Source organism: Liolophura sinensis, chromosome 7, assembly GCF_032854445.1.
Source record: "Liolophura sinensis isolate JHLJ2023 chromosome 7, CUHK_Ljap_v2, whole genome shotgun sequence".
In the NCBI taxonomy this organism is placed as follows: Eukaryota; Metazoa; Mollusca; class Polyplacophora; order Chitonida; family Chitonidae; genus Liolophura; species Liolophura sinensis.
Genome location: NC_088301.1, coordinates 6,779,356 through 6,806,597, shown reverse-complemented (window position 1 = coordinate 6,806,597; position 27,242 = coordinate 6,779,356). Strand labels below are relative to the sequence as shown.

The 27,242-nt window shown below is 38.3% G+C and overlaps 2 protein-coding genes across 4 annotated transcripts in view; one reads left to right on the top strand and one right to left on the bottom strand.

Annotated features, from left to right (window-relative positions):
* The window catches only part of LOC135471408 (regulator of telomere elongation helicase 1-like), a 63,916-nt gene extending 60,139 nt beyond the window's left edge, over positions 1-3,777 (bottom strand). The window contains 5 exon segments of the mRNA XM_064750638.1: positions 169-250; positions 557-641; positions 1,228-1,456; positions 1,978-2,125; positions 3,710-3,777. Of these exon segments, the coding sequence (XP_064606708.1) occupies positions 169-250; positions 557-641; positions 1,228-1,456; positions 1,978-2,079 (498 nt within the window). The 5' untranslated portion in view covers positions 2,080-2,125; positions 3,710-3,777.
* A 246-nt stretch (positions 3,778-4,023) lies between these two features.
* On the top strand, positions 4,024-24,273 carry LOC135470362 (capping protein inhibiting regulator of actin dynamics-like). Of its 3 annotated transcripts, none has more exons than XM_064749249.1 (8): positions 4,024-4,152; positions 13,998-14,129; positions 15,282-15,392; positions 18,465-18,625; positions 19,215-19,406; positions 20,172-20,312; positions 21,701-21,841; positions 22,234-24,273. In XM_064749249.1, the coding sequence occupies exons 2-8, from the start codon at positions 14,120-14,122 to the stop codon at positions 22,312-22,314; spliced, it is 837 nt and encodes a 278-aa protein (XP_064605319.1). In that variant the 5' UTR covers positions 4,024-4,152; positions 13,998-14,119; the 3' UTR covers positions 22,315-24,273. The 3 variants fall into 3 exon arrangements, with proteins under 3 accessions (XP_064605319.1, XP_064605321.1, XP_064605320.1); XM_064749250.1 differs by lacking the exon at positions 4,024-4,152 and adding an exon at positions 13,698-13,800; XM_064749251.1 differs by lacking the exon at positions 15,282-15,392.
* The last annotated feature ends 2,969 nt before the right edge of the window (positions 24,274-27,242 follow it).

The following is a 27,242-nucleotide window of genomic DNA, read 5'->3' as shown; positions in this document are numbered from 1 at the left end:
GGGCAACAGTTCAGTTTTCCTGAAGAGAAATCAAATTTCACATATAACTCTTAAATGTCCTCATCTGAATGAATCAGTCAGAATCAAGCAAACTGTGACACTTAAAAAATGCTAAACTTTATGTGACCGACAACATGCCAATTGCCATAAACTAGAAAATGAACCTACCTTTGTGGCATTACTCTGTTCCTTCCTCACTTGCTCGTGAATACACATTTGTTCTCTAGAACCAATGACAGATACCTTCATGCTGCAAAAGAAGCAGAGTCAGGTAATCCAGGTATTCAATTCTTAGGAAGAACAGCCAGTGTATTTATTTGACTGCACAACCCTCAGTAATAAAAGAAGTCATTATTGTTATAAATGTACAGGTATGAAATTGTCAAAGGAATCTTCTGATAAACAAGAGCATGAAAATCCTTAAAAGACTGTCTTGCACAAATAAAACATCTCAAATACATACATCTCCAGACTTCATACTTAATGTTAAAATTTTTAATGTTTAGGTTTTTAAAAGGAGAAGGACCCTATGAAAAAATGTAGTGTGCACATTTACTTATTGTACGCTGTTCGCTTCAACTCTTGTATGGCCTGAGACAACTGGGAGTGAGTTCTGGTTGCATAGATCACCTTCGGAACAGCTGTGGGATAGGAAATGTTGAATTAGCGAACTCATACACTGATTACCTAATCTGACCTGGCTTTTGTGAAGGGTTGCCTATCCTAGGTCAGCTTACAACACTGATGTTGCAATCATGAGGAAACATCAGTGTTGTAGAATGTGGAAACGTTAGTGTTGTAAGAATGTGGAAACATCAGTATTGTAAGAATGTGGAAACGTCATTGTAGTAACCATGTGGAAACATCTGTGTTGTAACAATGTGGGAAACGTCATTGTAGTAACCATCTGGAAATGCCAATGATGTAACCATATGGTCATGTCCAGTGTTGTAACCTTATGGAAACACTGGTGTTGGAATCATGTAGAATCTATGATGTTGGAACTCAGGAGTCAAGAGCAGAAAAGACCTGGTTTTACTGTGTTTCAAACAAACTGAAACACTGGCCAACAAGCGTTCACAGCTCCCAGCATCCTGCCTCAATTGTGATGTCATATGGCAAACACCACCGATAGAATTTGTTTTACTGATAATTCAGAAATGTACATTTGATTTGTTGTGGTAGTGGCTCTTAATTCATGCACTAAAATTACATGTAGTTACTTACCGAATTCACTTCCACCCCAGGTACTTGCTGAGTTTGACTTCAGGCTCTGAGATACATTAGAGAAAGCTTTATCACTTAACGCACACTCATCCGACATCAAGTTTGCAACCTCCATATGCTGATTAAAGCTGACTTGCGACTTTTTGTCCTCTAACCACGCCAACGTTGAACACAACAGACACAGTGTCTTTCCTGTGCCTGTTGGGCTCTCCAGTATGCCATTCACATCCTGAAACAGAACCAAACCACATATTTACTTATTTCATTGGAGTTTTACGTTGTACTCAAGAATATTTCACTCATACAATGGTGGCTTGCTTATGGTGGAAGGAAACTCATGACCAGGTTGCTGGAGAAATCCAGCATGACCTGGACTTGAACTGACACAATTGGTGAGACGTGTCTGGGTCATTGTGCTGCACAAGCACCTGAATTGCTGGGCCCCCAACAAAATACAATACATGATTTTGCATGTTCACAAACACCAACTGACATGAACAAAATAGGATTTAAGATCCAAGTTACCACCGCTAAATATTGCCTGAGAACCAAGTGACTGTACTGTAAACACCAATAGTTCTACATGTATACTTGCATTTAATCTTAATTGTAATAATATTTACAAATGTTAAAATGTTAATATGATCAAAATCCAAGTTGACCACATTTGTAGCTGGAAAGGCCAAATTCTAGTGCAAATGTATATACTGAGCATGTGATAGCAGCTACATGTACACATGATATACCCACCTTTTGCAAACATTCTACTACTTTTTGCATGTATGTTTCCTGACATGGATATGGTTGGAATGGGAACTTGATGTTGACACCTCTGGCAGTAAAATATGTCATCACTGCAGCAGTTCAAACCACTGGTCCAAGTCACTCAAGACAAATTCTGAAGCAATGACAACAAACCAGGGAAGTAGGTAAACTTAGTTTGTATATGAAAGTCGGAGACTACTATTGTCACAATGAATTTTATTTTAGTTTATTTTTTTCTCTGGAGTTTTACACCGTAATATTGCACGATATGACGATAGTCAGCATTATGAAGGTAGAAAACTTCCCTTCGTAGGTTGCTGGCAGTTGTTTCTGTGTACTGCGACCAGGGTGGATGCCACCATGAGCTGGACTTGAACTCAGAATAACTGCACTGGTAAGAGAATCATTGTACTGTTTCTTGCATTGCTATTAACACTCGGTCAAGGAGTTTGAAGAAAGACTGTGGAAGATATACATTACAAACTGTGAGTCACCTCAACACTAATAACTAATTTAAAGGTATGCATATGTGAAATTAGCTGACACAAAATTTATAATGACTTTTATCTTTGTCCACTATTGTACACAGTGCAACAAAAAATTTAATTGTACAAATAACCCTCTGAATACATAAAATATACACTATATCAAGAATATACTCCTTTCTAATCAATCCTTTCTAATTCTGTCTTATCTTGTATTTATCTAATTGGTGTTTTACACCAAATATTTCACCTATACGATTACGGCCAGCATTTTTTTTGGGAGGAAACAGGGCAGAGCTCGGGAAAACCACGACCATCTTGTGTCATGCATAGCCATGTATAGCCGAAGAGGAAGCAAGAATGAGCTGGACCAGCATAAGCTCAAAGCGACCACATATTTCACTTATATATGACGGCGGCCAAGATTATGGTGGGAGTAAACTGGTTAGAACCCGGAGGAACCCCACTACAGGTTTGCATTGGTGAGAAGATCCTGGGTCATTGCACCGTGCTGGCATGCTAACTACAAGAAGACAGGGACTAGAACATGCCGAACGTTTTAAATTGTTTGCGAACCAAAACCACCAGTGGTTAACCACCCAAACTTTGGCACAAAACAAGCCTTTCACATCCCTCTGTTGGGCACCCTTCCTACATTTTAGAGAATAAATACTGAAGAGCAGATTGAATTAAACCAATCATTTAAAGTTCACTGCTTATGTCAGTTAAGGGCCTGTAGCCCTTTTGTGGTGCAGACTATATTTTCAAAAAACACTGATGGTCTGTCAATGATCAACATCAGCATTACTGTACATGTTGATTTACACATGTATGTGTACATGATTAAAAACTTGAAAAATAGATATGCATGCATGTTTTAGTATGCATATATATGTCATTATCTTTGCATATGATCAGGTCAGTCTTATAATTGCTGATAATTTTATACATATTGTGAATATCCATTGTTTAATAAGGGTTATTTTGAGTCTTTCGCTGTTGTGCTATGTTTAGCATAAACAGAGATATGGTCTAATATAAATTTGCAGATATCTGCCATGAGCCTCATCAGGAGACCCGAGTGAAGCGGGGCTGGCCACCACGGTATGAGATTTTTCAATAGTGTCACCCTCTATCAGATCTTAATTACTAGGTTTTTATACGAATGTTGCCGAAAACTGTCAGAAATGTTAATACCACAATACACGCGAACGTAATTGTTTTCGCCATACTTTCTACATGTATGAGGTTCTGTATCTCACTTGCTTCCACACATCTCTGTCAGTTGTAACCATCGCCATTTCCCGCGTTTGAACTTAACCTTTGCTTTGACTTCCGGGGTCAATGTAAATTTTGCTTATTCATCGCATTAAAGTATATTTTTAGAACATTTGAACAGTTTCCTGCACTATTTGGTGCTGAAAATGTTTTCGTTGGTGACCCATTTGTGCAAATTATGTTTATATCGATGTAAATTCAAGTTTTGAAACGAAAGAAGTAGGTCATAAACACCCAATGAAATTTCGATTATTCAAGAGCCAACCAAATGAACGCATCTGACGTCACGAAATTTGGATCAGTGAGCGCGCTGAATATCTGAAACCAGCCGAGCTGAAAAGGACACACCGTTGACTTTTTCATCCGTGTAAAATCCAATTTTATACGATTCGTTTAGGTAAGTATACTTTAAGTGGTTGCTGTATCGTCTGATTATTGTCACAGTGCACAGTATTAACTGTTATGTGCATGATTCTGCGTGAATTTACACCATCTTCCACTCAGGCCGGCTCGAACGTGGCTGCTGATGAAGAAAATCACAATGAGTCTGAGAAACAGAATGAGGCTGAGGTTGCTACTGTTGAATTCATTGTGGTGAAATTTCATCTGAAAAAACTCTGGCACACTGTTTAAGCAGGGGTGAAAATGTTTGATATTTCGAGCTCCTCGGAGTAATGACAAAAATTGAGGTTATCCTATATGATTTAAAGGGATGACACCATGTAGAGTGACTTAATTTAGAGACCCTGGAAACCGTATGAAAGTTGATGAAGTATTCTCAACAAATAATCATATATGTGGCATTATGTGTCTGAAATTATTAATGTTTCCATTATTCAGATTCATTGGAAGTTGTAAAGACGTCACTACTTACATCAGTTTATTCATGCGTCTCAGAATGAAGCTGGCCAAATGTGGAGGAGACCCTTTTCAGATGTAGTCCATCTAACAAAAGCATGTGACGCGCACATGCATATTCATCCCTTACCATGTTCATCTGTCTTAAAAACGTCCAAAAAACACATTCTAGCATATCAACTTGAGTGCTGTAGTGGTATCAGCACCTTTCTACAGACTCGGTAACTGTCTGATGGAAGTTTGAAACCAGAGTATTTCACAATGAAGTAAATCCTTTCAAAAATGTAGGAACCTTGAATAATACAGCACAGAAATCTCATATATGACAGTGACACGTGACAGAAACTAGAGTGATAAACATCTTCTTTACACTGTTTGTCTTTGTATGCAAATTGAACATCTTCCCGTTGAGTTTTAACCAATGAAAAATAAGTAAATGCATGTGACTTTGTGGAAAGAAATGACACCAGAATTCATGTGGAAATCAACACGTAGATATCAGCCATTACAGTGACTCGCGTGACATATAAACTATCTTAATTGATATATGCCTCAATTGAATATTGAAAGTTATGCAAATTAAGGTACACATTATAGGTACATGCTGTGTGCAGAACAGACAAACTTCAAACATCTGTGTAAAAAAAGTAGAAATTACATCACTGAAGCACTGTGAATTGTGTGACAGGCACAAAATTAATTTTTTGACTCTTGTTGGCAGAATGTCATATTTGTAGCCCGTTTTCACAAATATTTACATTTTTTTATATTGGACAGGATTTTTTAATAAATTCACATCACAATATTACTCCTGATGACAACATTTTAATGAATCAACTGGACTTACATCACTTTACAGATTGTGACTCGCGTGACAGGCAACATGTGACTCGTGTGACATGTCCTAATAAAATGTACTTCCTTCAAGAAATTCCAATACAAACATTAACAGTTTCACACACAGTCACAACAATAATTTTAAGATTTTTAAGTGGCCTTAAAATAGTGAAAGCAGATAACCACAATGGGAGATGTCAGAACACATCTGTGACAGTTTAAATCTAAATCTTTCAATTTATTTGAAGTAAAAAGTTTTGAGTCCTGGCAAACTAGCACTAAAGATTCCACTTTATCTAACAGTTTCTGTGGAAATGTTAGTTGGCCTCTGTTGTTTCTTCTCCGGCCGTAAGTGGGAAGGTCTGCCAACAACCTGCGGATGGTCTTAGGTTCTGCCCAGTTTCCTCCCACCATAATGCCGTCATTGTCATCGTATAAGTGAAATATTCTTGAGTACGGCATAAAACACCAATCAGTTAAAGAAATAAATAAATCTGATGGTTGCTAAGTCTGGAGATGCCATTTCACAGCTAATGTTTCGAAGAGGTGGCAGTGTATCATCAAGGTCAGAGAGCCAGTGATAAAGCCAGCCAGTGACCACCTCTGGCGAGATACCTCAGCTTAACATCATTGCCTTGTAGTTGCAAAATTTGAAAGAAAATATATTGTGTTTGATTCGTGCACTTGTCTGTTTGATACAATATTCAAATACATAATATAAACAGGTTTAAAAGATTTTTTCTGCCTGCAGTCATGGTAGTCGGTTGAAAGCCACGAACACCCAGGGTTTAATAACCAGTGTTTTACCAATATGCTATGTGCTGCAGTAATGGGCCAATCATTACATTTAATAATCATGTAATATGGGCCAGAATTTAAGCAGAAAGTCTAACTGGCCACAAGTATTCTCAGAGTTTTACTGGCCTGACCGTAAGTTTACTGGTCCTGACAAAATGAAAAGGACACGCTTGATAGCGCCATAACAAGCACTGTAATAAAACGGCTCATTTCTTTGGGAACAAATCATTGGGTGTTACAAGTGTACAGTCGGTCTTGCTTGAAACAAAACAATTTCTAATTTTGCATTTACAAATGACATCAGCTCAAAAGTACTGTATTTCAGCCTAAGTTTCATCTTTGGTATGTAAAATGCACTTGCAGCAGCACAAACCTTAAAGTGACACTTTACATGCCAACACATGACTTTTACTGATAAGAAATTAATCAAACTTTACACAAAAACTCTTTATGTGTCCATATAAGGTGTGTAAATCAATCACCAGGCGAAATGTGTCACCAGAAAAATTCTTGAAAAATCCAGTAATACATGCAGTTGATTTTCCCTGATCAGCACAGTAATTGTTTTGCTATGATCAATCAAAATAGTGAGAAGTCCATAACAAGCGCTAATGTATTAGCAGTAACTGTAACCACAATACTTCAAATTTAATAACAGCAGACAGTGAGCTGCTGGTCATTCAGGTTTAATTGGATAACCCTACGGTGACTGGTCAGTCACTAAGTGTCACTTATTGGATGCCTTTATTTTCACACTAAATATGTCACAGTCACTACACACATTTGTCCCACATTAGTCTACTTAATTGATTGTCAGTTAATCTTGCTTTCTTTTCATGAGGCTTTGCTCCGTCTAAGTATCGCCACATTGCAACATTGTTGTTGATTAATTGCCACGCTTACATACATACAAATCGATAACTTGTGCGGGGCATTTGTACGTGATACAATGTACATACGATGGAGAGGCTGTTCTTTTATCGACTATACTTGTCTTCCAGTCAGATCATCTTTCCGATGCGTCAGATACATCGCTTGGGGGTTTCCGCACTTCAAACTTCCTTTTCATAATGATATGGTCCGGAACTCTTTGTACACCGCTCGGGTCTTTCCGTGTACCAAACTGTGGCCAGTGTGGAACAGAACCCCACCATCGTGTGAGGAGGGTGACTGCTGTTTTTCAGCAAGCCGCACTCCATGTATGAGTGACATTTATGCGGCCGATGTACGAAAAAAAAAAAAAATAAGACACTGAAAATCACTGAAAATGTTTGTATTTTTCTTCTGTCCCATCGGACCAGTGCTTTGCAAACTCAACTGGTCTGACAGAAAATCCACTGGCCTTGGAACACCGGACCAGAGCTAATTTCAAGTCCTGTGTAATGCTTAAAAGGCTTGCCTAACAGCTTACCTATGCCGTATAAATGTAGGCAATATCTGCCATCTTTCCACTGATTTTCACTTGTACAAAATGGTCAACCTTTGGTGTAAAATGGCTTTCACCTCACAGATCCTCATCACTGATGTTCTCTTCAGTGTATGGCTCCACTGACAAAGTGTCTTTATCCGTATATGGTTTAGTTATGTAGCCATTGTTGGTAGGTTCACTGAAGTCAAAACATTCCTTTTATTGCCATTGCTCCATCAAAGATGAATTCCATGTTCAGTGACTTTGCACGTTCTTCAACAGATGCTGCTGTGACCAGAGATGTTTGAATGGAGGATTGTTGAACAGCATTATATCTGTCTTCTGCACAATTGATTGTACACTGGCAGGTTTTCACTGCATTAGCAGCAAGTCTTTTGATGGTTTCCCCAACACCATCTACTGGACCCTTCCCATGGCTAGTGGCACTAAAATTCCAGAATATTTGTACTGAGATAGTAGCTGGATTATAGACATCACAAACTTGTTTTTGAACTGGCTAGCTGGTCCATTAGTCCATACTTTGACTTCAGTAATACCTATCAAGAATTTCAGATAGGATTTCATCCAATAAAAACAATTGCTTAGGTTTTTTCATGTCGCATGTAGACATTTACAATTACATGGGAAGAAATATTTCCCTTAAACCATGCTCCAGATGTGAAAAGTGTGACCTGAGCTTGATTCCAGTGTCCTGACTGGACTTTTTCCTCGGCATAATCCATTTGTAGAACAGCAGTAGTGGAGTAGTGATTCAGCCTTGTCATGTTCATACCTCTCTGCCTGCCATCTTCTCACAGAGCAATGCCTCATGTATTTTGGAACCATTAAATTGATGTAGTTGAAGAGCTGATCAATTGTTCCAGTTTTTTTCGCACTTGACCAGTGTACTGCCCACATTCTCCCATTTCCACCACTTCACCTGTGTTACATGTATATCTACGGAATCATCATTTACGGAATGGGTTTTCACATACATGTATTTACGGTATTGTTGAAGCCACAATTTTCATGAGCACATTCAGAAAACCAGCAACTTGTGTCATCACTGAAAACTAAACAATGATAAGAAGCCCTTTTTATAGGTGGGGATTTCTGGAATGAAGAGATGGATAGCATCCAGAGCCAAGATGAAATTCTGATGATAAACATAGAGGCAAACATTTGATGCAGTAGATGCACTTAACAGCACATTTGAAGGGCGCAATTCTGCAAACTTACTGACACCTATTTTTAATTCAGGGTTTTCTTCTTTAAGTTCTCTTAACATTCTCTGATACTCATAAAAAGGTGCCGTTTCTGCAGCTTTGTTTAAACTCCCTTCTCTCTGAAGGTGATGACATGGCTCGTTCCAGGAGCCATTCTATCGATGTCATCACGACATTAGAAATTCTGGACTTTTGCAATAGTTTTTTGCCCAAGTGACGTGACTCCACTTCCTTTAAAGCTGGTTTTCTCTTTTTCACCAAACTCAAGGACAAGATTTGACAAGATAGCTTTCCTCTTTCTGGGACTTTTTGGCAGAGCTTCTTTCAAATGATTGGTGTCATATGACTGAAAAATTGTCAAGTACGATGTTAAAGCCCAAGCACTCGCTCACTCATCCAAACGAATGGTGGCCCTATTTAAGGAACCAGATGCTCAGTGGGCTCTGTGACTAGTTCCTGATGTGCTGGCTGCTCGTTCTACTTTATCTTGTCTCTTATTTTGTCTACACTTTCTCTGTTTTTCCCTATCTGCCTTTCTCTTCTCATCGAAAATCCTAATCCTACTTTCTTTTGTCATTTTATTGACATTTGCTTTCTTTCTTTCTTGCCTGTTATTTATTACTGTAAGCGCTTTGTCTAGCTTTATACTCCTCATAAACTTCTTGTTCCCTCAATTTTTCACTTTGTTTACTCCTTTCTGGTGCAGTGAATTACGTCTCACTAATTCTGCAAGAAGTGTGAGATTTATTGAATTATTTAATGTTGGACAAATTTCACAAAAGTTGATTTGTTACATGGAATTCATGTAAATACATGTTATGTGGTTTGCGTGACGGAGTTTGAGGGAGATTTTTAAATTGATTAAAACAATCCCTACTTTTCTAGTTGCCATTGCATCATACCTTTAAAGCAAAGTACCATCATACATGGTCTTAGTTTTTCTTGTAACATTTATTTAATGGGAAAAGAAAAAAATACTTACTTGCATGACTGGCGTGACGCGTGTAATTGGGGTAGAATATTTTCGCCCTGTGACTTGAGGTGTGAAAGTTTTATGCAGACTGTCCTGGCTGCTGCAACACTACCAATATTTGTCTGAACAGTGATGCTGAAAAAACTTTTCCTTGATTTGGAGTTTCCACTGAAAATTCCTATGACCCAATTATTGGACCTGTTGGAACATGGATGTGACCTCTGTGACGCCATACTTTGCACTGGTCAGTCAGTGCTAGCAGGCGTTAAAGCTGATGTTTGAGTATGTTTTCATAAACTATGGAAAATATTTCTTCAAAAAATGTAAACTTTTCAGATATTCTCTTAAGTTGAAAAAAAAATTGAAAAAAAAAGATTGCAGTGCAGTTTACATGGAATGGCTGATATGACACAAGACTTTGCAACTCCTGAGTCAATCTTGGTGATGACCTGGGCTTAATTTGAGATCATTGTTATTATTTTGATGTGAATGCCCAAACATTTTGACCCTGTAAAGATGTGAATACTGAAGTGCTGAACACATTTGTCACTTTTGCAACATGTTACTGGATTCCATACCTCTCAACTCTTTTGAAGTGAAAAAAACTCATGCTTTTACAGCCAGTGTATTAAATCTCAAATTTTTTGTACAAATTGTTTCATGATATTATTTTTTGAGTAATGTTTTCATCTTGTCTAGCGATGAAATATGTTTAAAACTTGCCAAGCTTGCCAAGGGTAGGTTGCATGGTTTGCTGACCCATGAAACTGACTGCAGCTGTGATATTTTGTTTTGCATTGAAATGTTAACTAAATTGGTGTTTGGAACAGTGGTTATTTGGATAAACCTGCTGAATCTGTGGACCTAAGTCTAAGTAATCTGGTTTATACTGACACTCCTAGGGAAGTAGCCTGATTGTGAAATTCTCTGGAGGACATTGGACGAAGTGTTCACATCATCAAACCCTGCTGAGTCTGTGTCAAGATGCCAGCTAAACTGATGGTGTACGATTTGAGGCAGGATGGCGTGACTCCAGCTGCCAGACTGCAAAAATCAATACTGTAGTCTATAGGGTAATCAGTGGTTTGTTTCCAACATTTGATCAGCCACACTGAGTGACTGTAATATACTGCATAGTTCTTTCGACAGGAAAGTAGTCATTGGTTGTGTGCATTAAGTACTCATGCATGTGCCCCTATTGTTGGTAAAGGTCGTAACCTGTATTTTCCCTTGCACTATTATTATTAATAATTCAGATCAAACCTTAGATGGTAAAATGGTGAGCCATGATTGTTGACCCTTCTTGCATACAAGTAGACTAGTACAGTAGAAGTTACATCCATTTTTTGTTTACCGTTTAGTGTTAAGATTTGTTTTTCTCATAGCTAACTGACATTGTACTGACTTCAGAGTATAAGATTGTGTACAATTACATGTAGAGGTCACCAAACCAACAAGTAGCTGTAAAATTTATCCCACTCAATGCAAAGGTAAAGTAAATTGAATTTGGTTAATGATATTTCACTGAGTATCCATCAGTAGCCATATACTTAGTAAATCTAGTTCTGTTAAGTGCCATGATTCTGATTTGTAGTTCTAAGACAGGACAGCATACATTGAGATTAAGCTGAATCTTTGGTACCTTACAATGTGAATACAGTGTGCAATACAGGCCTTAATACCATGGACATCATGCAAAATCACGAATGGTACATGTTCTGTATCTCCATGTGAGAGATGGTCACAAAAAATGTAAACTGAATAATGTAAAATTATGTAACGATCTGCTTGTGAATGGGGAACTCGTAAAACTCCTGCCTGTCTATAACTAAACAGTGCAACAAAAGTAAGTTCCCCACAAAACGCTGTTTGATATATCCCGTGATATGTACCAGATCGCAGTGAAATTTTGCACACACTATTCCAGTAATCAGGCAGAAGCGGTATATCAAGGATTAACGTGCAGGTGCAGTTGTGCGCTAATGGGTATGTGCAAACTGAAAATCAGTCGAAAATTTCACAAAAGGAGTCAACCAGATTTTTCACTGCCAAATTTTGATTTCATCACAGAATTCGTGTTACCAGTCCAGAAATATTCGTGCGGGCATTGAGGACATGACACACACCGCAAGAAATTTAAACATCACCTGCATCGAGATGGTCAATAAAAGGTTCTCGGACCTGAATTGCCCACATTACTGTCCACAAGTCTTGGACGTTCAATGTTGCACGTTCTGTGACTATGGTATACCATGCCTCGATTATGCAATATGGACAGAGCGATTGCAGTTGGCCTTTTGGAGGCTAACAACCCTGTAAATCAGGTTGCACGTCGAATGGGAGACACCAAACACCATTCGGAAATTGTGGGAGATGTGTCTCACATCAGGAGATGTTAAGGACCTGCCAAGAAGTGGAAGGCCCAGGGCAACCACACAAAGACAAGATCGGCGAATCGTCAGCGTTGTACTAAGGAACAGAACCACATCAGGTTTGAGTGCACCACAAAAATTCACAAGAAATTCTGAATTTCAGCACCGAAGGTTTGAGATCATCTCAGAGCAGATGCTAGTGTCAGGGCGAGACGGTTGAGTGCCCAAACAATCATGAGACACCTATTATACTGCGTCCGCCTGATTACTGGGACAGTGCATGCGATTTCATTGCGATCTGGTACATATCCTGGGATATATCAAACAATGTTTTGGGGGAACTAACTTTCGTTGCACTGTTTAAATGGTCCCATGTTATGAACTATTTTTCTTTTCTTTATTACATCACAAATATCAGTTTAAGTGTGCTCAGAAAACACAAGTACATGGCATGTACACAAGCACTGCAATGTCACAGAAGAAAATGATGTGTTCTACTGTGATTGAACCTTTTATGTAGCTTAAAGTGTTTCAAAAGGTTTAAAACTGATGGGGCGGTCAATTATTAAGTACATACAGGTAATGCAGGCAATGTTTCATATACTTAACCAGAGCCCAAATAGAAGCCAAAGGCCAAAAAAGGCCAAAGAAACAGGATTAATGTTAGAATATTGGAAATTTGATTCTCATTCCACATGGACTGTGCATGTTTGCCACACTTAAGAATTGACATTTTGGAGTTTGCACCTTTGTCCTATCGTTCTATGTGTCTGTGAGTCCAAGCTTTCGTACGCGACTTGACCAATGAACCTCTACTAGCTCCCAAACTATTTCCTTCAATATTGGACTTGATTATCCTTAAATTATGTGTACATACAGATGATATGAAGGTGGGGATTACATCCTAAAAGGGTTAGAATAGAAAATTGTCCTGTAAGTAAAGTGTCTCCTGGCTGCACCATATAGACCATGAGCAAGAATCTGTAAGACTAAAAGTGTATACCTAGTGTCTTGCACAACTAAACACCAGTATTGTGGCGTGAATATGTGTAACATTATTTTACTGGATTGGCGTCTGATGTTCAAGAATATTGCATATAATAATACCTTGTAGGGGATGCAGTGTGGAGGAAAACCAGGATATATGTTATCTTGTGTCGACATAGGTGTAGATGTATACACATGTTTGTGTAAATCGTACAATATTCTAAAGGGATGACGTCAGACTGTGTTGATCATTCACATGGCTCTGAGTACTGATGTACCATTTATCCAAGTGTTGGTTCGCATTTTATATCTGGATATTTTCCTTACACATTTATGCTTATAGGTAAGAGGTGAGTACGGGTGTTGGCTTTAGATTGGATCATGAAGATGACCTCATCAGGTCGCTCCTGTAACATAATGAATTATGCTGGCATCATCTATTGGCTGGTTCTGAGGCCTGAGTCTGCTATCGTCTGTGCTGCAGTGAGCCTTGGCGGTGCTAGCAGCAGTCTGACTCATCTACTTTTATATCTACCCTGTAGTACTAGGCTGGCCAGGCTATCTGTCAAGCACTGGGGGCAGAATGGTTGGATTTATCCTATCTTTGATCCACAGACAACAAATTTTGTAGATTTTGACAATGGCAGTGAATCAACAATATGGTCTTGGATTTAAGCTGGTTTTACATATATAAGAACAGTTCACATGCTATGTCTGGTGTTAATAGCTTTTATATTACATGTATCTCATTGTGGCTGTCATGTCTGTTTTTACGGATTTCAGGTCCTGTGGGAAGGCTGCTGTAGATTGTGATCTGGATCGTGTGTTGGAGAGCCCAGACGTTGTAGCTAGTGCCTTTATCTTAGCATCAATTTGGAGTAGTTAGCCCATCCATTAAAACAACTATGTCTCAAGGTATGTACATGTACTTTGTATTTCTCTGACAATTGCTGATTATAAAAACTTGCTTGCTGCCCAGCTGTGTTTGCAGACTTGAAGAGACTTTCATTTCCTTGTAATGAACTGCTTTTTAATGCTAAGCAGTGTTGCTTAAAGAAAGAAGCCTCCATAATCTGATATTGTATATATCTGATTACATTGTTTGCCTTCTTTCTAGCACGGTGGAAGGATGTTAGAGCTTGATTTATTAACCGATCCATGTTCAGTGGTGTTTAGCAAATGAACTGTGAAGTCAATATGTATTCCGATTACACTGTGCCTTCTTGTGTGGCAGGAAAGTATTTGTCTCTATGGAAACGAGACAGACACCAACTGTTGGGATTAGTCACCAAATTGAAAGTACTCGAGTATGGAAGTATAAAGAACGGCATTGCACACAGGCTGAGAAATGCAAATAAAAGATGCTGTAATTGGCTGGTATGGCTGCAGTGCGTGGATTTACAGTGGTCAGGGACAAGTTTCATCCAGTGTGTTTTATGCCATCTGGAGCAGTAATAACAGCTGCCGTCGGAAGACCAGTCAATTTACATAGAGCTGCTCTCTGGAACTGGCCCAGACAACTTGGATAATGCTTGAATGGATCAATGTTTCTGCACTGTTGCAGTGCTGCCCATCGGTGTGCATCATGGTTTTAACGGTGTCCCGATGTAATGCAGGAGTAACCATTTATAACCATTACAACAGTGGAGTACCATGTCATTGAACCTAGTTTCTGCTGGGTCAGTTGTTCTGATCAGTTACAGTGTGTGATGCAGTTGGTAATACTGCTCTCGATGGCAGGACACTTTGACCTTAAAGAGCTTAGCAGATTCCTACAAAAGTTACTCCCCTTGATTTTAAGCTGCTGAGAAATTATTTTTCTTCTGATGTCAGGAAAAAAAAAAATTGAATGGAAAAATTGTTATGGACAGCTTCCTAAGGTTTTAGTGACCTTACTTTAAGGTCACTTAAAGTAATAAGCGATCCGAACTTTTATAATTGTTTAAAAATTGTAGACTATTCTGTTACTTATGCTGCCTTCTTTTCTCAGTCTTGTGATACATTGTATGAAATGTTGGATTATTCTTATGGGTAGTTGTCAACTTTGCATTCTTGTTTTATCTTCAGTCTGTAAATGGCTGGGTGTGCTCCTCTGTTTGAGGGAGTCTCCCAAAAAGCCGATCCACCATCAAATCCATCCAGACAGCGAGCTTTTTGATGCCATCATTGTCTGGAAAGGTAGTCTGGTTGATGTGTGGGCACATTTGTCAGTCAGCTGGTAGACCACCAAGTCTTACAGAGAAGAAAACCACCTCCTTTAAATACCTGTAGAATTGAAGAAGACCAAAGAATAAAGGAAGAAAACTAATTGGTCATTTAGAGTCATGTTGAGTATGCATTTACAATCAGGGCTAGTCAACTCTCTGCTTTGAACACATTTAAAGACTTCAAATGAAAAGGTGTGAAAAGTTGTTAGTAAATATGGTTTTAAGTATTCTTTTAGGTTTTTCTTAAAGGGTAAAGACATATGAAAAAAAAAAAATGTATACTAGGTATATTGGGCCACCTCTAGGTATTATTTGTTCCAAATGAATATGTGATACGGGCATAACAAATTTATTTGAATGTAATTTTTATATATATATATATTAAATTGAATAGAATTATGAATATATTTAGGAATCTATTATAAATATAAACACAATTAAAATTGTGGTTTAACACATGTGGAAGGAGAAAATAGCAGATTTGAACATAGATACATGTAAATCTATTAGACAAGTATCACATCCTCATTTAGGAACTTATTATGTAAATACCACGTATTCGAAGAGGTGGTACCAAATACCCACCAGACAAAAATTATTTCCTTATATCCTTTTTGTTCCTTAAAATAAAATTGAAGTCCTGGCCCTGGAATAACGAAGTGGTCTTAAGTTAAAATTGAAATCAGTTGAAAATTGTTATTTCTGATGTGAGGACAAAATACTGCTTGACGACGTAAATTCTGGGTAGATTATTGTTCAAAAAATTCCAGTTAAAATAATAAAAGGGAACATACAAATTTTAATAATTAAACTTTTGACTAAATTTAAGATGGCTTTTTATCCAGGGGGCACAAATTAGAAACAAAATAGCCTCATAAATGACTGGTCACCAACTTCACATTTCTGCATAATGCCAATGTACATATACCTCTTACTATGTACACACACTACTATGAAAGAAAAATATGACTTCAAGAAACTGCCATTTAACATAAAATTTTGCACATGACTAAGATGTCCATTTTTCCTACTTTTTAAGAGTTCTATTGATCCGTATGTTTCCGTATCAAGGTAATATTTTGTGGCAGGGACCTTTTTAATCGAGCAGTCGTTACCTCCGCGTGGAATGATGTCCGTAGTATAGTAACAAACTCACTATAGTGCACTTGGTGCATTGTTGGGACTGTCTCATAAAACTGAACTCAGATGTTTGGGTATGTTTGGCAGGTTCTTACTTACACACACACTGTACATGATTTCTATGTACAAACCTTTCTATCGGATGAGGGGCCTATCAGCTGACAAACATGTGCCCTGTATTGATTGGTGTTGTTGTGAGTCACTCAGCCTGCTTTAGCTTATCAGCACCAAGTCTTTTGAGTTGGGCTGTCATCTAAAAGTGTTGCATTGCCTTGTACATGTATGCCATAATTTGGATAATGAGAAGACCTTTGTTTTATTTATATATTCTTTTTTATTATTATTATTATTATTATTATTTTTCCTGTTTATTCTTTTTTTCCTGTAATCTTTTTATAACCTTGTAGTTGTTCTGAGCTTTAGATTTATAGAAGTGCACAATGTGTACGTTTAGCCCTGGTCTTGGTTTTGCCGTGTACTTGTCGAAATTGTTCATTTTCCTTCAGCATGATTTATGCTTTTACAATACATATAAGATTGTTGGTAATAAACCAACCAGTGTCCTGTCTTCTCATATCTTATGAGAGAAGGATTTTGTGTGTGTGTGTGGTTTTATTTTCAAATTCTTTTCCTCATCGCAGACTGCAGGATAGATGGTGCAGAAGAAATGGGAGATTCCTTACTTCCTTGTACATTCACAGGGCCAAATGCAGGCAAAACTTGGTTTCCAGCCATTTTTTAATATAGATGCTAAAATTCAGCAAAAGGCCAAATTAAGAAAAAGACATTTTTAAAAAGTTTTTACTTTTGAAACTGGTGAATGTAAGAGGCAGCTTATATTTGAGTCATGTTAAGCAGGACCTTGTCAAAAAGTCATTTTATCACAATGTCTGCAATGTTACAGTGTTTCAGTTTCTGCTGTAATGTCTTTCTGTCTCATGTGTCGTTCCATTGGCCACCAGAAATCGGAGGTGCCACTGCCGCCACCAAGTTTGACTTGACCCAAGGATCTGGGAAAGAAAGTTTATATATCAGGCATTTAAAAATATACCATGCCTCATTTCCTTGAATCAAGAGCACCTGGATTAAAGATGTATTTGGCTCTGATCTATGTACTTGTAACTTTAAGTTTAAAGTTGATGTATTGTTTTCAAGTTGTTTAAGTTATTTATTGATTTATTTATTTTTTTTGGCATTTAGATGTGCTTGTTTTTGTTTTTCAGCACTATCTTTAATAGTTTTGTTATCAACACCAAGTTTTAAGCAAGCAGGATGCAAAATTTTGTATAATTACGTCATACAAATAGACATACATGTAGTCCTGGAATCTACAATGTACATGTCACTTCAAGAGACATCAGATCATCCAAGACAGCCTTTGGCAGGTCATCCTTTGAGATATCTGTAAATTGTGATAGTTTACCGTCCACTAAACATGGGCAGAGCAGTTGTGTGCCAAACCCTGGAAAAAACAAATCACTCCTTCATTTGGACAGGTTGGCACTTAAATCAACAAATTTATATCAAAGTGAAATAGATTGAAATGCTGTGATTTTCTGTCCCATGGGTCATTTTCACCAGCTTTTACTTGGTTTACCAAATTGCCTTTATCTCCAGGAATGACTTGTAGTCAGTTGACAACATTGTATTTGCCCTGATACCACTAATATATATTGTCACATCCAGAAATCTAGATAGTACATGTAGACCATTACATTTAAAAGATTTAAAGTGCATAAAAAATGTACATTAAATAAAAATCTGTAAATGAATATTTCTGCCTTTTGCTTGCAAACATGTATATTACAAGGCCAACGTATGTATTTAGTAGCAATTGTGTAGAGGCTGGATGTTTGATCAGTTTGAGTGCACCTGCATGATGTATACATGTGTTTTGATTCAGAGGCCAAACGAGAGAGCACTGGAGGTATCTCCTATGAGGTGATCCTCAAGCCTGCCTCAACTGACGCCCCTTTACAGGGATCCCCACCAAAGGCCAAGGCTGTTGACCTGTCAAAGGAGACCATTGAACAGAAACTACAGAGAGCTGAGGAAAAGAGAAAGGTTGGTTCCTTAGGAAGCAAAACGGCCTGCTACATTTTTGAAAACAAAAAAAAAATATTGCTTTTAGGTAGCAGCCTAAAAAAAAAAAGTGTCATCTGGCAGGGAATTTATAGATTCACTCGTTCTCACTGCTTTTGAGACTTAAATAAAAATGAGTCGGCGACACTCATCTAACTGCTGGCACCGTCTAATGTTTATGGAAGACCTCTTGTCTTCCAACATGCAATGGATTGGATATCAGTAACTTGCCAAAGGTTGGTTGGTTCCCCCGGGCACTCCGGTTTCCTCCACCCATAATTCTGGCTGCCATTTTGTATGTGGAAAATTATTGATCATGGCATTATCAAACAACAATCAACTAAATAAATAAACAAAAACTAAGTAAATAAATCCTTTTGAAAATATTTTGTATGGGTACAAATCGAGCATGGTAATTTGAGGGATTTAGCTCTCTGCCTGTGCAGCTGGTTACTGCCGTGGTACCAGGTTTAGGCCCAACTGGTTTAAAAGTATTAAACCAAGAGAGGGCAGGCTGGGAATCGCTAACTGACTCGTAATTTATTAAACATTTTTTTTTTTTCTTCACCAGTCTTTAGAGGCACAGAAACTGGAGAGTCTGGCCAAGCAGGCTGACAAGATTCAGGTTGGTGTGAGTAAAGCTCGGGAAGAGGAAGAGAAGTTTGCCAAGGCCACGGAGGAGAGACTGAGGAAGCGATTGGAAGAGAAGAAAGAGAACCGTGAGGCCCAAATCAAAGCTCTGCAGGAGCGGCTGCGTGAGCATGTGAGTTCACACAACAAATTGAAACGTTTTAGCTGTTAAACCTGAAAAACATACTTTAGTACTCAAAACATAATTGTTATAGAGCCTCCGTGGCTCATTTGGTTAGTGCGCTGGTGCAGCGTAATGACACAGGAGCCTCTTACCGCTGCAGTCGCCATGAGTTCAAGTCCAGCTCATGCTGTCTTCCTCTCCGGCCGTACGTGGGAAGGTCTGCCAGCAACGTGTGGATGGTCTTGGGTTTGCCCATGGCTCTGCCTGGTTTCCTCCCACCATAATGCTGGCTGCCGAGGTATAAGTGGAATATTCTTGGGTATGGCTTAAAATAAATAAATAAATCAACAATTGTAATACACAGGGTTTAAAATTAACTTTCTGGCTCACTTGCCTCAGGGGCAGACAGTGAAAAGAGAAAAAAAAAAAGAGTGGATAGGCATCCATGACTGCTAAAACCATTTGCCTGTCAAAAAGTTAACATGCCTCAGGTGTGGGGAGACATTTTGTGTGCTAATTTTCACCCCTTGTTATATCAGATTTGAGAAGAATTTCAATGAAACCGTTTTTTTCTTGTTGTTGTTGAACACAAACAGCTATTTCCTTTTTTGTAGAGGGTGGGGAGAAGAAAACCTTTGGCCGAAAATCTTGCAGAGTTTTGAGCTAATATATATGTTCATTGAGTCTAATCCACAGGCGAGAGTTTTGTAGAATAAGTATTAGAGATAAATTATGCTGTTGACAAAGTTGTGACATGATATTGTTGATGTTCAGCTGAAGCATGTCCATGAGACATGCAGTAGCAGCGACAGCCTGAGCAAAGAGCTGGAAAAGAGACTGCAGCAAAAGTATGAGGCCCACGAGGAAAACAGGAACGCCCAGCTACAGTCTGTGATTGATCGCTTGCGTGAGCATGTGAGTGTTGTGCTCTCTCTTGTCATGTTCCACTCTCTTCCTGCAATGTCTATGGAGACTTTCTGTAATAGTAGAACTCCTTCTCTGATGAGCCATGACACGATTGAACTAGTTTTTCCTGATAAACGATACATTGCCTTACTCTATTATAGAACTCTGGACTTACTTTTGAGTGTGGCATTGCAAAGTAAATTACATACATGTATATAGCAAAATATCTGACTTGTTCTCTAACGTGTGTAATTGTGGGTGCAAGCAGTTTGAGGCAAGAAGAAAATTACCTGCATGCAGGACCTCAAATTATTGTTGCCCTACAATGGAAACGTCACGAAATGTTTTCCTGGAAACAATTATGGACCTTATCTAAATTGCATTGCTCAGTTTTGTCATTCTAGCCACACAGATGTGAAAGTAAGATAATACATTTTAATTATATCGCACCATGTCTTAACACTACAAAGCCTTTCACATTGACCAGGTGTCCTGTATGTCCATACAACATGGAGCAGTCCACCAACTCTGTTCTGCTTTGGATACATACCTTGGTACAGCACTACATGTACAGTATTTTGCACTTGTCCTTTCTCTTCAAGCTGTCAAATGCTTCACCCTCAGGGACTGATCAGCTTTCTTTGAAACAAATGTTTTATCCGTATATAGATTAGCATATTCACTCAAGAAGATGGTTCTGCATCTGGTGTACACAGTTTACCTTGCTTGTAAGAACTTACTGTTGGGTGATAAGTGTTATTTAGGCAGCAAATGCACGCTGTTTATTTTAGGAATTTGAAGTATTACATGAGCATCCAGTGCGAGAAGTTTGTATCCTGCCCTACATGCACATACATGTGGCACTAACATTACAGACTTCTGCTTCTATCAATACCTATTCATTTATTTTTGTTGATACTTTTATACTCTTACTACAAACTACATGTACACTGTGCCTAGATTTATACTTGTACTTTCATAAAGCTTCGTAAGTTGTTTTTTTTTTTTCACTTTTTTCATAAAAAATGTTGTCAAGGTCATAGCTCCATAAGGCAGCGTTGTTTATGAGAAAAGTTCAGAGAAATCAGTTTAAGAAGCTTTGTGAAGTTCTGCAGTTCTCATGACAATAACATCTTCATGGGTACTTTTATTCCTGACCTTGCCATCTCTGCTGCTCACTGTGTGGTCAAACTATTCAGGCCTGGAATTGTGGAAACTTGTACATGTAGAGTACGCTGTATTTCCCTTCGAGTTTGTGCTTCCCCCCAAAGCTTTTGGTCATCGCAGTGTTTTCTTATCCTATTGTATTAGTCTCCTGAGAATGTTTTTTGTGTTGATTAGACTGTGCTTTGGTTGTTTTTATTTGCCTTTTTTCCTGTGATCCTGTTTTCCTCCAGGCCAAGCACATTGAAGAGGTGTGCAAAGCCAGCGAAAATGTTAACAAGGTTGACGAGGAAAAAATGGTGCAGCGCATGACAACTGCTTTGAAAAACCGTGAAGAGTTCCTGAATGGAATACAGAAAAGACTGAAAGAGCATGTAAGGGAGGCCCTTAGGGTCAAGGAACCACTGTTTCCCTCTGATAAGATATAAATTTTGAACATGTTTGCCTTAATGTGGCAGTCCACTTTATAGTTCAGTTTATTTTAGCCATTTTGTGTTGCTGTTAGATTGTTTACCAGGTATTAATTATTGTTTTGTCACAAAAAAAACTCTTCCCATTGCCATTTTTACTTTAATAAACTTATGAAATTTCATTTGAAGGGCTGTATTTCCTCTAAATGTCATCCTATGTTTCAAACAAACCCAAAACCCCATTCTAAGATGAACAAAACAGATTCAGGCCAAATGTGCAAACGAATCATGAGTAATTCACTGATATTTTATTTTTAAAAAAAAAAAACTCACAGTACATGTGCATTTTGTTTCAGGAGCGCCGAATCGAAGAAGTGCGCCAGAACAAGAACAGCATTCAGCCTGTTGAAGGAGAGGCCACTGAAGCTTCGAGTTGAACAAGTCACCCACTTTGCATGGGTCACCAACCAGCTGCCAAGGGGACCAACATGTGGTGTACATAGAGCTGAGATTGTGCAGAAAGAAAGAAGCTTAGCCATACCTGCCTGGGGAACAGCTCTATTTCTTAGACTTTCACTTTCATTTTGACACTGCCATTGTTGATTGTCCATTGAATAAGCTTGACTTAAGTATCCTAAAGGTATTTCCTGTTTTTTCTTGACCAGTATAACTTCTGTTGCTATTGTCACGGATGTATTGGCGATGAACCCTTCCCTCAAATGCCTGGACGATGCCATGTGGTACATACCAGTTCATTGGAGGGGGGGGGAAGGAAGTGAGTTTTTGTGCATCTAGCCATCATAACTGATAGTGTGCTTTCTTGAAGAGCCATGATACATGTCTGTAAGTGTGATGATGTGGCACCACTGATCTTAACCCAAAAGATGTTCATGTATAAATGAATTGTGTGACTGCACAAAATAACTGTTAACACTAAGTCATTTCTGTTGTGTTTTTTGTACAGTTTTGTGACTATTTTACTGGCTCTTCTCTGGATTAAACTGTTGCTATGCATGGATGTTCAAATACACATCTCCCTTGATCCTTCTGCTGTGAAGCTCTCCAGTGACATAAACCAAGCTTGATAATGCATGTCACAACTCGCACTAGCCCGGAATGTGGGACTGAGAGCCCATTCTACAAAGGGCTGGATAATAATCAACCACTGAACATACATGTCAAGGTTATAGCTCAACTAGAGTTATCTATGTAGAATGGGATCTCATCTTTGTTTCGTTGATTTTTATTATTAGTACTACATAACATACTAGAGCAAAGCAAAGATGTCGTTTGAAAGTCTGGAGGAATTTTGAATTATCTATGCATATTTTTATTTAGGCTTCATAGTATTATGCACTAGGCATCACCTTAATATTAAAGGTAAGGACTAGTTAGGTTTAGAGTTCAAGCGAGAGTGACCTCTTCCTGAATGTCTTTTAGAGATAGCAGAACCTATTGTAGGTGTATACTCATGTAGTTTATTGGATAATGATTAGTACTTATATTCCTGATATAGAGCAACAGTTGTGGGGTAGAACATCTGACATGTCTGTCAATTTATAGGAGACTGTAGCTGTGTATAAAGATGCTACATAATAGTGCTGAATCAGCTGCTGTATATGGTAGTCTTGTATGTAGGATGCATTATTATACACACCCTGAAGCAGAAGATCTACGAAAACTAGACTATTAAATAACGCCTTGGCCAACGTGCACGATAAATTGTTATTTTGTACCATCCTTATATCCACATTTTTAAGCAGTATAGTTTGCCATCGTTCTTAAAAAGAAGAGATTCTTAAACTGCATGTTTGTGCTCTCCTACCAGCTGCCAAATGTCCCACCAGTGCTTTCATGTCATCTTTATTACAGCACTAGCTTTGATCCTGCATAAGGAAGCCCTATTGCTGTGTTGATGTAGAAATCAAGCAAACCTTTTTTGTTCCTTTGGTTTAAGTGGTGTGAAGTCATAATCACTTGGTTTGCTTTATTTATAGACATTATCATATCATTTAGTATAGGTTGTGATTACATTTGCCGTTTCTTTTTTCTCCCCCCCCCCCCTATATATACATGTACCGTCTAGTCTTTGATCTCCGATACTTACACACATATATATCCTTTATCCACTACAGTCTTGTGAAAACTGTCTAGTCTATCTACAACCATCCCATCTGTGTGATGTTGGACCATGTCCTGTCCATCTAGCTATAAAATCTGTATGTACTTTGAGGTGAAAATGCTGGTGATGCTGTGAACTGCGCATTGTGAATGGTTGAGGTATCTTTTCTTTTTTCTCCGCACTACTGGAATTGCTCATTTCTGTAATTGCTACTGTTGTATCTGCCACTTTCACTCAGTATCATCTGAATAAACGGTTTCATTATTTTGCCCAACGTATTGCAGTTCTGGTTTATGATCTCATTAAATCTCTGAAGATATAGAGGAAAAGCCTTTTTACTGCCTAAAAATGAGATGTTTATAATGACATACTCCTTACAGCGCATGTGTCGCATTCTGCGTTCGCTTTATATCACTGCCACACTAACAACATTTGTACAGAAATCTTGAAGAACGCCTTGGTCCCTCAGGTCATGGTGAGGAGGGAGGTGATTTCAGAAAACAATAACTTTTGTTAGTTCTAATAATACTTTATCCATATGTACTCTCTTTATCCAAAGTGTGTATAGCACGTCTCTAACCATGGAGGTAGAAGAGTCAGTTTTATTGATGAATGCTGATTAAATAGTTGTACGCAAGGACATTAGTGATGAGGCTTGGTCGAAACAAGCCTACGTGCGTCTCGCAGGCTCCAAAGTTCAAGCTTTTGGGCGGCACCTGTGCTGTAAGGATTATCATTATGCTGCATAATGGCTTGTTTTCTGATGACAAGTAGTGCTGCAAATCCACATCTTTTGGTATAAAGCATTTATTGTCATGAGGCCTGATGATCTGTCACAAACCTGAAGTTTAGGCATTTCTAAGTCAGTATGATGCGCGTTTCACAGCCATACTGGAACAACCCTCCTGTACTATGAACCAGTGTTACTATTGCTCGGTATGTCAGCTTTGTCAGTAACTTGCCAAAGGTCAGTGGATTATGATGGACACTTCCTCCACCCATAAAACTGACCACTATAATATGGGTGAAAAAAAATTGAGTATGGCACTATGCAACTCTCAAATGAATTAGTACCTTACATTTGGGTTTAAATCCATACAACTGATATAAAGTTGGCCCATAGATCGAACATGTGTAGGAGTATGTTCATTTATTTAAAAGTTTAAAATCAATGCGAGCAAATCCATTCGATTTCTTGTTATTTCATTATTGCCCAAATGATATCCTTTCACAAATCATCCGCCTTGTCTGTGCATGTGTTACTGTTCAAAATCGACTTAAGATCTTAAAATTTATGAAGCAGGTCTTCTAGCATTTTCAAACTTCAGAATGATTTTAACGCTATAAACAATACCGGTACGAGTCTGCTATTTACTGCTGTGGTTGGTAAATACAGACAATTTTATTTGATTAGCGAGTATGGAAGTTTTGGCCAAAATCTCCAGTAAAGATTATTGTCACCAGGGCCCCGTTGTTCAAAACTGGTTGTTGTTCAAGGCTTAATACCAGATTTAACTGTAAACGAGTCTTCAGTTTTGTACTCAGTCAAAAAGAAATTGTGTACAAGTACATTAAATATGAACTGAAACTGCTACTGTTAGTCTGCGCACAAAAAGAGAGCTTGCTCGCGATAAAAACAAGCGCGATAAAGCAAGCACGTGTAATGAAAGCGCTTGCTTGTTGTTGAGGTTGACATATGGACAGATTGCAAATCGCGCTTGCGACTGGTAGAATTTTGTCATTTGGCCCCATGGCGGATTCAAGTGAAGACGAACTATTGTTGCTAGACAGTGTTTTGCCGAAAATTATCCTAGGAAAACGCAAAAGAATGGGCGTTCATGAGATAAATAAAAGGAGGCGAATGGAAGGTGAATATCATCACTTGTTTCCTTTGCTTAAAAGGAGCCCTTCTCGTTTCCAGTCATACTTGAGAATCAGCCAAGAGACATTCAAGTATATCTTAGAAAAAATTGAACCAAAGATAAAGAACTGGTGCAACTGGCACTAACAACCAATTCTGCCAGAGGAGCGTCTAGTTGTTACGCTCAGGTGAGTCACCCTTAGTTGAAACGTATGTGTATATACAGTTATATATATAAGTATGAAGTAATAACTGTAAATATATATTCATGCATACACAATGAACTAAGACTGTGTAAACGTGTATCATAAAGTTTATTGATCTCCATTATGAACTACAACAGGTAAATCTCTTGTTTGTTTTAAACTTATGGTGAGGACATTTTAGGAGAGAAGAGTAGGATTAAAAAGTTTGTTACTCACAAAAGACAAAAAACAAACAGAGAAAACAGCCAACAAACTCAGAAACTATCTAAGTTATAGAATGATTATATAAAATCAACAACATAGATGTTTAAAAAAGATCACTGTTCGTAAAGAATAAGAATTATTTTCCACTTGCGAGAGAAAACAAAATCATTTACGCCTAACTGGCTTATTAAGTATCTTGTGTAAAATACAGAGTGAGTACAACAAAATTAAGGATCATTTGATGACTCTTTGTCTTCAGCACTCTAAATGAATGTACCTGGTGTAGAAATGATAACAGCTGAAAAAATAAACCAACATAAAGATTACAACATATTAACAAAAACGCTGATTAAGATCTTTTGTTCAGGCGTTGACAGATGTCTTAACGATCATAATGAAAACAATTAGTACTGGAAATGATGAGAGTCTGGCTGAGTGGTGTAGGAATCAATGCTATTAGGTGTTGAACCTGTGCTATAGCTTTTGTAAGACAATGCGGGCGATGTGTTATCTCGCAATTGTACATCCAGATCTTGAGGTTGGCTTGTGTACGGTTGTGAACGTTGATGTACTGTTGGTGGGTATACAAACTCTTGCAGAACTGACTGTATTCGATTGCGAACGCAGAGTTTCAGGTGCTCAGGGACCATTTTCATGTATGGGTATAATGATTTGAGGAATTGGAAGTCTGCATCATTTGTTTGCTCGGCATTTTCTCTTTTTTGACTTAAGTATTGAAGTTTTCTTTCTTCTATATCTATCAGTTCCCTGTAACTGTTCGAGCTGTCTCGACTGCGTTTTTGGAGGGTCCTGCTCGTGTGTTTGTACGTTTACTCGACGGAGGCCCTGGAGAAAACTCCTGGAACGGCCCAGGCTCTGGTGCTTCAAAGACTGTAGGATTGTCAAATGTGTCCGGTCCTTGACTTTCCACATTGCTGCCCTGGGTGTTTACTTCTGTTGCAGACTCATCCG

Coding starts and splice junctions, on each gene's coding strand:
- LOC135470362 (XM_064749249.1), top strand. Junction 15,393..18,464: donor TGCCATCATTGTCTGGAAAG/GTAGTCTGGTTG, acceptor GTTTTGATTCAG/AGGCCAAACGAGAGAGCACT. Junction 21,842..22,233: donor AGAAAAGACTGAAAGAGCAT/GTAAGGGAGGCC, acceptor ATTTTGTTTCAG/GAGCGCCGAATCGAAGAAGT.